The 13678-nt window shown below is 41.0% G+C and overlaps 1 protein-coding gene across 1 annotated transcript; it reads right to left on the reverse strand.

The window, feature by feature from the left end:
- Window positions 1-195: 195 nt before the first annotated feature.
- On the reverse strand, window positions 196-12807 carry LOC109899515 (insulin-induced gene 1 protein-like). Its single transcript, XM_020494823.2, has 6 exons — window positions 12600-12807; window positions 12052-12399; window positions 11047-11171; window positions 9839-10005; window positions 4512-4611; window positions 196-2554 (listed from the first exon to the last, which is right to left on the reverse strand). The coding sequence occupies exons 2-6, from the start codon at window positions 12383-12385 to the stop codon at window positions 2525-2527; spliced, it is 756 nt and encodes a 251-aa protein (XP_020350412.2). The 5' UTR covers window positions 12386-12399; window positions 12600-12807; the 3' UTR covers window positions 196-2524.
- Window positions 12808-13678: the final 871 nt, after the last annotated feature.

Genomic DNA, 13678 nt, shown 5'->3' on the forward strand with positions numbered 1-13678 from the left:
GATTTATGCCACATTTGCATACCTTGTCTGTTTGTATCAATTACATTTTCTGATGGTAACGTTACCAAAGGGGTAAACTCTCATACAAATACTGCATGCATTGGGCTCAAAAGATTAGTGCACACAAAGCATATTGTATCTGTCTAGTTTCCTTCTGCTAAGATATGTGGGCGCAACAAAGTAGAAGCACACACATCACTAGGAGTTTCTTTTTTATTTTTCCACTTGGATTCAAGGTAATACAAATTATACACAGCTGACATAAGAGAAACACACACACTCACTCTCTACATATTGAAATAATAGGTGCTTCAACCACCCCAATAATAAAGCTATCTTTTCTCCCAGCAGCACACCTGGACTGCTTGCCAAATGGAACCTTATTCCCTATATAGTGCACTACTTTTGACCAGGGCCATAAGGGCGCTGTTCAGTAGTGCACTACGTAGACGGGTTGGTCGACAAAACCTACGAGTGCACAACTATGGGGCAAAGCAGATTGGGTTGGCTTATATTGTTGACAACATGTGAGCTATATTTCTTCTACAATGTTTATTGAAAACATAAATATATTTGCACAATGAGCACTTGTCGTCTCTGAAGTACACCGTTACAGTTGTTGGTTAGCTAGCTGGCATATTTTGGCCATATTAGCACTGACATGAAATCAATCAAAACACGTATTAAAGAACAAGATAAAAAGAGCTGAAACGAGCCACTTACGATTCCCCACGTGGCAGTTTTTTTCCAAAATCAAAACAACACGCTGACTTCTGCCCCATGGAAGTGCCCACATAATTTATAGGGAATAGGGTGTCATTTGGGACACAACCCTGAATTTGAGCAAAGATTCAAACCGAACCAGGTGTACCAACCAACCCCTCCGTGATCTATACATCACCAACAAAAAATAATAATAAATACATCCGTCTTCCCATTTACGAATGTTGAACTACTACGAGATTTTTTACAAACGGTTTGACACAATGTTTTTTTTGTCTTCTCCTCACGGTGAGAATAGTCATTGGTATACAGTCTAAGAAGGCAAGTAATCTCTGACACTTTATTTTTTACAAACAGTGCTGTTATTGCTAATTTTCCTGCTCATTTTCTATATCCACACTGCATATAATTCCAGAGTTTCACCTCTTAACCATTTACAGAAATAATAAATACGGAAGAATAATCGGCTCAGGTATATATGTGATTGCACTTTTATTCCTCTAGACCCCCAACTATCGAACTAAATAGGTAAAGTGTGGTAATACCGGTCTGATTATAAAGGGAAGAGATTATACATGTAAGCAATATATAATTATGTACAAGTAATACAACTGAACTGGTATGGTAGTGACAAAAGCACTCAATTGTATAATACAAGGGCAATCACAGATTGCAAATCCTCTAGGCCGTAATAAAAATGTCCTGTGCTCTCTCCTTCTCTTAATGTATGTTCCCAAACTTTAAATGCCTAGTCTGGAAAACTTTAAATGGAAAAATCAACCATTCATATACTAATCTGAGGGTTCATAGGTCAAGTCCAGGTGGCACACCATGTCCAGGAAGTCAGCCAAAAGGTGAGTTTCACACCAGATCATAATCAGGTGCCTTTTTTTTATCATTACTTATTTTACTGCAACTATGAATATGCTAACTTATTGTAGCATCATGGTACATTCTTTCAAAACATGGTCACATCATCTGCGATCTCATGTATTTGGTTTGGGAGTTATAGGTGTTGGCATTCTAATTTATCAGAGATAAATACTTATTTTGGTGAATTACATACAATATTGGGAACATACAATACATGTCATCAGGTGACATACTGCTAGTCACTGTCTATGTGAGTGTCAGACATTTTTGCACAGCTCTGAAACATTTCCCTTTTATGATAATTTTGTACTCGGGCATAACAAAAAAGCAAACATTTAGCTCCACATTTTTTCCTCGTCTTTTCTGTTAAGACCTGCACACATCCACGCGCACGCGTGCACTCACACACCAGCAAAAAGCAAATAGTTCACTCTGAAACCAGTTAACTTTTCATTTCGAAGAACTGGAAGGTCAAATACTGTCCTGACATAGTGAGTGAAGAGCTAGTGGCTAGAAGCTAGCCTAATGCTACATGGACGCTAATAGGGATAGCATAGCGGCTAACTGCTAGCCTAATGCTATTTGGACCCTAACAGGAATAGTCTAGCAACTAACTGATAACCTAATGCTATCTGGACCCTAACACGGATAGCCTAGTGGCTAACTTATAACCTCATGCTATCTGGACCCGAACAGGGATGGGGAAAGGTATTTTGGCCACCAGGAGGTACAGAAGTCATGGCACATTAGGTAAAGGAGATTCTGGCTAGCTCTTTGTTATAATGCACAGAAAAGTAGTAAAAAAAAAATAAGAGTCTGTTTTCTTTCAAACTGAAATGTCTCTCCCCATGATGTCGGACTTGTTTCCATTATGCTGGTTCTCCGTATTGGTTGCCGTTCTTCTCGCTCCTCTTCAGCTGATCTCTGTTCAGTCGTTGTGCAGTTTCTCGACACCACCCTGAAGGGAGAGAGGGGAAACCCCATGTTCAAATATCATGTACAATGTCTCAATCAATAAAAGCATCTTCTAAATGGCATATATTATAATATTATAATCCAGGTGGTTCGAGCCCTGAATACTGATTGGCTGAAAGACCGTATACCAGGGGTATGACAAAACATAACTTTTTACTGTTCTAATTACGTCGGTAAGCAGTTCATAATAGCAATAAGGCACCTCTGGGGTTTGTGGTATATGACCAATATACCATTGCCACGGGCTATATCCAGACAATCTGCGTTGCCTGTATATTAGCCATATACCACACCTCCTCGGGCCTTATTGTTTAATTTTACACTAAGTGTACAAAACCATTAGGAACACCTTCCTAATATTGAGTTGCACCACCTTTTGCCCTCAGAACAGCCTCAATTCGTTGTGGCATGGCCCCTACAAGGTGTCGAAAGCATTCCACAGGGATGCTGGCCCATGTTGACTATTCTTGACACACACAGGAAACGGTTGAGCGTGAAAACCCCAGCAGCGTTGCAGTTCTTGACACACTCAAACTGGTGCGCCTAGCACCTACTACCATATCCCATTCAAAGGCAGTTAAATATTTTATGTTGCCCATTCACTGTCTGAATGGCACACATACACAATCCATGTCTCAATTGTCAAGGCTTAAAAATCCTTCTTTATCCTGTCTCCTCCCCTTCAACTACACTGGTTTAAGTGGATTTAACAGGTGACATCAATAAGGGATCATGGTCTGTCTGTCACGGAAAGAGCATGTTCCTAATGTTTTGTCCACTCAGTGTAGATGCTATTTTATTCTGAATTTTGACCACTAATATGCCGTTTTATTCTATCTTGGAAAATCTAGGAGGTATAGTGGTGATGTCGGCATCCCAAAGGGCACCTTGCACCTTACTTTTGATCAGGGTGCCATTTGGGACACAGACATACTGTTACGACTAACTCCTATGGTGCTGCCCTTCAACCTTTCCTTGTTATGGGTCCTTGCTAACGGGCGTTCCGTTTTGTACACTCAGTGTATCATCCACAATGGGGATTAGAGAAGAACATTATTGATGATTTTTACCTAAGGCTCAGTTCCGAGTCCTTTACGGTAGACTATAGGACTATTCTACAGTGGATCATGGGGTCCTATGTATAGGTATAGCTGTGAGAAGATTCTCCTACGTTGGGGTTGTAGTAAAATGTGGCTCCATAAACAGCTATAGCCTACTGATGAAGGACTAAAAAGGAACAGCACATTGCTTTTAGCACTTTCAATAATGTTATTTATTAAGACAATATTTCAGCCATTTCAAACTCTCTGAAGCCCAAAACCTGGGTGGAGCCATTTTTAAAAGTTTGTGTGTGTCAGATATCAAAAAGTATTAGTCAGCGTCTCAACAGTTCAACCGCTAGTTAATCGAGAAACATGAAGATGCAAGTTTGAAAAGACTGAATGAAAGTTAAACAGTCTTAATCCATCTCACAGAGAGAGAGCAATCAAGAGTGAGAAAAAAAAGAAAGGAAGAGCAAGCAAGGGCTTGTGCCAACTGCCAACATTTCAAACCCCATCAAACAAAAACAACAAGCTGAAAATGACCCTTTGATACACATTTGGCTCTAGGACTGGCTCGAAGACTGGCTCGCTACTGTGAAAAACAAAACAACATGCTTAATCTGTTTTCACACTTTAATTGAGTCAAACTGAATAACGGACATGACCGTGAAGGATTCTACACAGAATAAGGTCCGACTTCGGCAGTACACCTGGTAAAGGCATTATAGCCGACACTGTGGTGTCAGGCTTTTTCCTCGCACAAAAATTTGTACCACATGAACATGTCAATGTGCTGTGTCAATGTGTTCATGTGCTTTACAATCCAGAAGAATTTGACAAAGAAAATTGTGTGTGTGGGGGGGGGGGGGGGGGGGGGGGGGGGGGGGCAGGACTTACCATGGCTAGCTGGCGTCCTATGTTTCCTGCAGTCACTCCCCCCGAGAAGAATATGCATGGAAGCCAAGAGCGCACATACAGAAAGTCTGGATATGTGTATCTACAGGAGAGGGAGAAAAATACATCAGATTAAATGAAATATCTGCCCCATTAGTCAAATCTAGCCTCAAATAAGACACGTGTCGAGTCCTAAAACAGGAAAGGCAAGTTAAACACAGATCTCGGGAAGGGGGAAAAGCAGCATTATTAAAGTTTGGTAAAAAATATAAAATCATCTTGCCTCTCCATCTCATCTCTCTCCCTCTTCCCTTCACTCAACAGAAGCTGCGGAGGCCTTTTGAACTCAGCTCTTTGTAAGAACCCTCACTGAAGCAACAGAGTGCTCCTTCTTCCCAGGACATTTTTGAAGAGGTTCCACAGAGGCAGGTAGGAAGGCCAATAATTGGGCGTAGAGGCATGGGGGACTCCAAAAGAATTGCTTTCATTTCATCAGTCAGATCCTCTTTGATGGAATCAAGTGACTGGGACCAGTTCCAGAAAATAGACTTAAATACGTCATTCACAAAGCAGATATATCTTTTTTTTAAAGACACCTCATTTGATTCACTGGCTATTCTCAAACTATGAGGTAAGTAAATGATACCATAATGTCCACGAAAAGGTAGGTGTTGTTGCAAACCGTGCCAATATATCCTCCAAATACTGGCTTTGAGGGTATTATCACTTTTATACAACGGGTTACCAACACATATTCAAATAATGATTGACATATTTTAATTAAAAACATTATTTTGATTAATTTATTCATACTATTTAATCCTTCCACAAGATATAGTCCCGACACAAATCTAAGGTTGCTGTTCTGTATCTATGGACGCGACCCAGTCGTTCTTTCTAAATGTTCCATTGCCATACTGGCTGGCAACGTTCTTATGCCTTGCTTGCTACCTAGCCAACTACGGCTAACTTACAGTCAAGTCAAAAAGTGCAGACAGAATAACAGCAAAGTAGCTGCATTTGCATAAGCAGTTTTCTAGTGATTTGTTTTTGGATACATCCATAACAATGAGCTAATGAGGAGCGATTTCACCTGGAATAGAAGATGTGCTCACTCGTCAAGACAATGTTGTTCAGAGGAGCTAGCCAACAACACAGTCATAGGTTTACAATCACTTCAAACTGAAGCTGGAAAGACTGCAAATTAGCTGGGTTTTGTCTTACCTTTTATCAATTGACATTTTCTGTATAAATCCATAAAAATGATGCCAGCTGTTTCATGATTGACTGTTTGCTGTCTCGTCCTGACACGTTCATTACTATAGGTCAACATGAGATCTAATTTAAATATTGAAACAATGTTGCAAATGTTGGAGAGACAGACAGCAAGGTTTATACAAATCTCCGCTGTTGAAAACTAAATGTTAGTCTAATAGAAATGTGAGATAATGTCTTGATGCATTTTATAGTGGAGATCAAATTTATAAATTGCCTGGCTGGGCTGATGAGACAATGGATTTCGCAGTCAGATGGAACAGAGTAAATTAAAATGCCTGTGGCAACTTGTGGAATAGACACCGGCTGGAATGCGGTTTTAATCAATCAGCATTCAGGATTAGACCCACCCGTTGTATAATAACATAATAATATGGTCCTGTGTAGCTCAGTTGGTAGAGCATGGCACTTGCAACGTCGGGAATATGGATTCATTCCCTATTGGTGCCACCCATATGAAAAATGTATTCTTTGAATAAGAGAGTCTCCTAAACGGCATATATTATTATTATCTCGCCAAAATATACTGTCCATGCATTTTTTACAGTTTGTGCTGCATGGTCAATCCGACATCTGCATTGGCCATGCAGCATTTACTGTGATAAGGCCTCTGCAGAAGTCCGAGCATTCATACTTACTGGAAGTTGTCAAGGAAGTTGTCAAGGAAGTGAGTTTCCGTGTGTATATACAGGACCTTTCGCCCCCACCAACCATTAACCAATCATTTCAATGAGGAGGTACAGTTGAAGTCGGAAGTTTACATGCACTTAGGTTGGAGTCATTAAAACTAGTTTTTCAACCACTACACACATTTCTTGTAAACAAACTATAGTTTTGGCAAGTCGGTTAGGACATGGACTTTGTGCATGACACAAGTAATTTTGCCAACAATTGTTTACAGATTATTTAACTTATAATTATCTGTATCACAATTCCAGTGGGTCAGAAGTTTACATGCACTAAGTTGACTGTGCCTTTAATCAGCTTGGAAAATTCCAGAAAATTGTGTCATGGCTTTAGAAGCTCCTGACAGGCTAATTGACATAATTTGAGTCAATTGGAGGTGTACCTGTGGATGTATTTCAAGGCCTGCCTTCAAACTCAGTGCCTCTTTGCTTGACATCATGAGAACATCTAAAGAAATCAGTCAAGACCTCAGAAAATAAATTGTAGACATCCACAAGTCTGGTTCATCCTTGGGAGCAATTTCCAGATGCCTGAAGGTACCACGTCCATCTGTACAAAACAATAGTACGCAAGTATAAACACCACGGGACCATGCAGCCGTCATACCGCTCAGGAAGGAGACGCGTTCTGTCCAAACGTACTTTGGTGCGAAAAGTGCAAATCAATCCCAGAACAGCAAAGGTCCTTGTGAAGATGCCGGAGGAAACAGGTACAAAAGTATCTATATCCACAGTAAAACGAGTCCTATATTAACTTAACCTGAAAGGCCGCTCAGCAAGGAAGAAGCCACTGCTCCAAAACCGCCATAAAAAAGCCAGACTACTGTTTGCAACTGCACATGGGGACAAAGATTGTACTTTTTGGAGAAATGTCCTCTGGTCTGATGAAACAAAAATAGAACTGTTTGGTCATAATGACCATTGTTATGTTTGGAAGAAAAAGGGGGATGCTTGTAAGCCGAGGAACACCATCCCAACCGTGAAGCACAGGGATGGCAGCATCATGTTGTGGTGGTGCTTTGCTGCAGGAGGGACTGGTGCACTTCACAAAATAGATGGCATCATGAGGACGAAAAATTATGTGGATAAATTGAAGCAACATCTCAAGACATCAGTCAGGAAGTTAAAGCTTTGTCGCAAATGGGTCTTCCAAATGGACAATGACCCCAACCATACTTCCAAAGTTGTGGCAAAATGGCTTAAGGACAACAAAGTCAAGGTATTGGAGTGGCCATTATAAAGCACTGACCTCAATCCTATATAACATTTGTGGGAAGAACTGAAAAAGCATGCGAGCAAGGAGGCCTACAAACCCGATTCAGTTACACCAGCTCTGTCAGGAGGAATGGGCCAAAATTCACCCAACTTATTGTGGGAACCTTGTGGAAGGCTACCCGAAACATTTGACCCTAAGTTAACTTCTTTGGGGTAGGGAGCAGTATTTTCACGTCCGGATGAAAAGCGTGCCCAGAGTAAACTGCCTGCTACTCAGGGCCAGATGCAAGGATATGCATATTATTAGTACATTTGGATAAACACTCTAAAGTTTCTAAAACTGTTTAAATGATGTCTGTGAGTATAACATAACTCATATGGCAGGCAAAAAACAGATTTAAAAAATCCAACCTGGAAGTGGGAAATCTGAAGTTTGTAAGTTTTCAACTCTTAGCCTATCCAATATACAGTGTCTCTGGGGTCATATTGCACTTCCTAAGGCTTCCACTAAATGTCAACAGTCTTTAGAACGTTGTTTCAGGCTTCTACTGTGAGTGGGAGAGAATGAGAGCTGATTGAGTCATGGGTCTGCCAGAAGGCCATGTGCTCAAATTCCATGCATAAGTTGTATTTTCATCAACATTTATGATGAGTATTTCTGTAAATTGATGTAGCTCTCTGTACTTTCACCAGATGCTTTGGAGGCAAAACATAACAACGCACCAATGTAAGAGTTAGCCCGTGAGAGTTAGCGCCGTTCCCTTTCATTTCTAAAGACAAAGGAATTCTCCGGTTGAAACATTATTGAAGATTTCTGATAAAAACATCCTAAAGATTGATTATATACATCGTTTGACATGTTTCTACGAACTGTAATATAACTTTTTTGACTTTGTCTGGACCTAGTGCTTGCGCATTTGGTTACTGTACTAAATGCGCGAACAAAAAGGAGGTATTTGGACATAAATTATTGACTTTATCGAACAAAACTAACATTTATTATGGAACTGGGATTCCTGGGAGTGCATTCTGATGAAGATCAAAGGTAAGTGAATATTTATAATGCTATTTCTGACTTTTGTTGACTCCATAACATGGCGGGTATCTGTATTGCTTGTTTTGGTCTCTGAGCGCTGTACTCAGATTATTCCATGGTGTGCTTTTCCGTAAAGCTTTTTTGAAATCTGACACAGTGGTTGCATTAAGGAGAAGTATATATTTAATTCCATGCATAAGTTGTATTTTCATCAACATTTATGATGAGTATTTCTGTAAATTGATGTAGCTCTCTGTACTTTCACCAGATGCTTTGGAGGCAAAACATAACAACGCACCAATGTAAACAGAGGTTTTTGGATATAAATATGAACTTTATCGAACAAAACATATGTATTGTGTAACATGAAGTCCTTTGAGTGCCATCTGACTCCTCTCTTTGGCTGGAAAAATGGCTGTTTTTTTTGTGACTAGGCACTGACCTATCATAATCGCATGGTATGCTTTTGTCGTCAAGCCTTTTTGAAATCAGACACTGTGGTGGGATTAACAACAAGTTTATCTTTAAAATGGTGTTTAATACATGTATGGTTGAGGAATTACTTTTGAGATTTCTGTTTGAATTTGGCGGCCTGCACTTTCACTGGATGTTGGTCAGGTGGGACAATAGCGTCCCACGTACCCTAGAGAGGTTAAACAATTTAAAGGCAATGCTACCAAATACTAATTGAGTGTATGTAAACTTCTGACCCACTGGGAATGTGATGAAAGGAATAAAAGCTGAAATAAATCACTCTCTACAATTATTATGACATTTCACATTCTTAAAATAAAGTGGTGATTCTAACTGCTGACCTAAGACAGGGAATTTTTACTCTGATTAAATGTCAGGAATTGTGAAAAACAGAGTTTAAATGTATTTGGCTAAGGTGCATGTAAACGTCTGACTTCAGCTGTATATACGGAGCCCTCTGCATTGTTACAACATTTGGGAGGTGCACAGCGATGGAGCACAGAGCTCAATTTGGTCTCTGCGTGACTCCGGAGGTGCCGTAATTGCATCACACCATCCATACGGAGTCTCTGACCACATTTTCGGCTCAAGCATAAATTGGCTCTTAGAGTAACATGGAAAAATAAAAGCATGATTTGACTTACTGATATACACCGTTGTAGACCAGCAGCTGTGTGATAACGGTGGCAAGGAATGCCGTCCCAATGCCCAGGCCGAAGCCACTCCTCGAGCGGTCAAACGTCCACCATAGTCCCAGGGAAAGGGCAGCCAGGGTCAGGGACAGCTGGACATTATTGGCAAAGTCTAGTTTCTGTGAGATGGAGCAGTTAAGGGCAAAATAAGACTATTTGTTTGCATAGGTTCCAATCTAGCTTACTGCCCTTTGACACAACCTCTCCCTATCTGTGATCCTCTCTCAGTATCTGCTCAGTAAAGAATCCCTTAAAATACGTTTCAAAATGCGTTTCAAAAAAAGATTGTATTTGTTTGACTGTTGCAGCAAAGCGTTAGTGTGGGTGGCACAAGCAGTGTATGTTTGAAGCAACTGTAAGTTCCATACATACTTAAAGTATGTCAAGGAGTCAAAACAAGCAGGAATGCAGTTGGGACTTCCATCCACTGTCCCACTGACACTAGATGAATTGCCTTCAAGGCCGTAAAAGTAGCAAAACAACAATGGAGTCTACAGTGCCGCCTCTTCCTATATGCAGACTACATACTGCGCGTTTGGCCCAGAGTTAGCATGGGGGCCCTCAACCTAAAAAAAGGAACCCCATCGGGGTCTCAACTTACAAAAATTTGGTAGCGCATCAGCAGTTTTTCACTTGTTATGCCAGTCACTCAATTGCTAGGTAAGGTAGTCTAGCCAGCTATCTAAACCTTGCAGTAGGCCTAATCATCACCAAATTAACGACCGGGCATGCAGGGCATGTGCTCAGGGGCCCTGACCTCCAGGGGCCCCCATGGATTTTTTTTTTGTCCATCTCACACAGATATCATATGAACATGGAATACGTTATGGCAAAATGTGAAGAATTGCAGAAAATACATTTGTGCACAAAAAAATAAACAAAATGAATTGTCAAGAGGGGGCATTAAAATGTTTTGCCTGCAAGGTGGGGGGGTGGGGGGGGCCTCCCGACCAAATCTTGCTCATGGCCCCCAAAAGGAGTGTATATCAAACTAATCAAAGAATGTTACTCATCTATGTATTACACATTAATTAGTCCACAACATCCTTGTTTAAGCTCTGGACGTGCTAAACATCACTGGTGTAAATATGTGTCAGTCCGTCTCTAGATTGAGATAACATGAGAGTGTGCACATTGTGACATTGTTATAGAAAGGATACAGCACTGGCATGGTTGATGCCAACAAATACTGCAATGCATCTCATGACACTGGCCCATTCCCTTTTGAACTTGTGGGGCTCTCCGAGATGGCTGTCGATGCAGGGGTATAGCAGGCCAACAACAGCTGCAGAAAGGACATTTGAGTTAGTACATCACTGAATAGCCTACATACAAATCAAACTGGCTCATGTTGTTTTAAGGGCTTGAACATTCTGTATTTCTTTGAGTTTCAATTTGGGGGTAAAAAAATGGCAGAAATGAAACAAACAACATGATTGCCTTCTAGTTTCACTTTCAGGCACACATGATTATTTCTCACTTATCAGTCCTTGCACAAACATGTCTGCAACCGAGTGATAAAAGATAAGTCTGGAACATTGTAGTATATCACTGAAATAAAAACGTTGGATCAATTGTCTCAAATTTTTACATTTGTATTTATTTTAAGTGTGAACCACTGTAGCCTACTTCTCAAGAACATGGGGGACGGGTTGGTGGTGAAAATAATTTATTTCATTCTGACTGCACAGTGCACACGACTTCCTTGTTTCTCTTTTTCGATAGTGGCATGTTCGAGGCAACAGCCAATTATGGACCGCCTCCACAGCTCACCCGTTATGAAAGCAGCCAATGAAAACACAGCACACCCATAATGACTCTCTATGTCCGGCTGTTTCTAGGGAAGCCTATTGGAGCATTGGAGGGCAATATAAATACTACTGTATGGTTTTCCCAGACAAAACACTCATCATTTAATGGCCTCGTGGCTGCGAGAACACTTACATAATGGATAATAACAATGATAATGATGGAAAAAAAACGGTAAATTATTATGTAGTCCAGGTTATAGTTGGTAGCCTATAATGGCATCATGAAACACACAAGCTCCCCCCTAAAAGCCCAATTCACATTCCTTTCTCCAAATTAGAAGTAGGCCTACATAGCAATCTCATTCACTCAGACAGAATGATAAACTATAGGTTTTTGGAAAAGTAACAACTCACCAGCTGCCGTGCCGCAGCAAGGGGGAATCCACCACGCCGATGAAAACAAAGTTGCCATCACCTCTTCGGGAAACAAAGTCACATTTCTTTGAACCTGTAGCAAGTTGAGCACCAATGCAAGAAATACTCCCACGGTGAAAAGGACTAGACCCCGTCTGATTAAGTTTGCTGTTTGCACACTGTGCAGCGAGCCGTATACATTGCTAAGCACTGATGTGATAATTGACATCATTTCTTCAGCCTTCGATGCGACCCAGTTTTCCCTATAATAATTCTTAGATTCCACCCTCGATGTACAAGAGCGTCTCCAGCAGTGTTCTTCTAGTCTTGGCATTTGGCACTTCAGCGCTGGAGAACAACAGATGCGTTATTAGATTGTAGCTAACACAGGTATGCCTTATTAAATTGGATCTAATCTAAGACTGTTTGTGTCTAGAGCAGACTCACCTTTGTAGCCCATGCTTTTCTCAAGCTAATTTGCCACAATCTCGCTATGATTATCCTATCAATTGACAATAGCAAAGCAGATATAATTGATCTCTTCTTACCTTGTTCTCCAGACGTTCACACTGTCTGATCGAGCGAGACCCGATTTTGTTCATCCGACAATGCTGTGCGTTTTGCTGCTCTCAGACTGTTATCACGGTGTTTGGTCACATCATCGTTTGGGTGAGAGAGATAAAAAGCTTCTATATCATTCCTAACAGCAGACCTCATAGCAGAGACAGACTTCCTCTGCAGAAAACAATCACAGCTGTGTCGGGTGAGTAGTGTCGGCCAATGGGAGCGAGGCGGGTGATATGACGCAACGACACCCCACCGCCCCCTCGTTCAGGACAGCCACAAGAGTCTGGCGCTTGCGTTCGTGCTGTCTGTCTGCATTCGTGGAAGGGTGGAGTAGGATACGTAAACCAGTGAATTACTTCAAACAAAGTGAGCAAACATACAATTGAAAACGAAACAAACTTATTCAAAAGTCATTCCGATTAAGCAGGTTGTACATTTTTACACAGGTCTACTTCAACAGGCAGGCCTAGTTAGTAGTGTGATAGTTCGTAAAGGCCCGACATAAATTCTGGCAGTTGATCTTTTAAAGATCCACTCCAGTACAAACCTTCCAGGCAGATTGGTAAAAACCAGGTCATCCAGACACTGGAGAATTTGCCTTGTCCAAATATACACTTGAGTATACCAAACATTAGGGACAAGTCAAGCGTTCCATAGGGATGCTGGCTGATGTTGACTGCAATGCTTCCCACAGTTGTGTCAATTTGGCTGGATGTCCTTTGGGTGGTGGACTATTTTTTTGATACACACAGGAAACGATTGAGTGTGAAAAACCCAGCAGCGTTGGAGTTCTTGACACAAACCTGTGCGTTTGGCACACACTACCATATCCCTTTCAAAGGCATTTAAATATTTTGTCTTGCCCATTCACCCTCTGAATGGCACGCATAACCAATCCATGTGTCAGTTGTCTCAAGACTTAAAAATCTTTCTTTAATCCTGTCTCCTCCCCTTAATCTACACTGATTGAAGTGGATTTAACAAGTGACATCAATAAGGTATCAGAACTATCACCTAGATTCAACTGGTCAGTCTATTTCATGGAAAGAGAAGGGATTCT

Source organism: Oncorhynchus kisutch, linkage group LG11 (assembly GCF_002021735.2).
Source record: "Oncorhynchus kisutch isolate 150728-3 linkage group LG11, Okis_V2, whole genome shotgun sequence".
In the NCBI taxonomy this organism is placed as follows: Eukaryota; Metazoa; Chordata; class Actinopteri; order Salmoniformes; family Salmonidae; genus Oncorhynchus; species Oncorhynchus kisutch.

What these genes read in the sequence shown, in the direction of transcription:
- LOC109899515 (XM_020494823.2), bottom strand. Translation starts at nt 12,385, where the DNA reads ATGCCAAGACTAGAAGAACACTGCTGGAGACGCTCTTGTACATCGAGG. An exon ending in TTGCTGCGGCACGGCAGCTG is followed by an intron (nt 11,172 to 12,051) that starts GTGAGTTGTTAC and finishes TCCTTTCTGCAG; the next exon opens with CTGTTGTTGGCCTGCTATAC. An exon ending in GCATCAACCATGCCAGTGCT is followed by an intron (nt 10,006 to 11,046) that starts GTATCCTTTCTA and finishes TCCATCTCACAG; the next exon opens with AAACTAGACTTTGCCAATAA.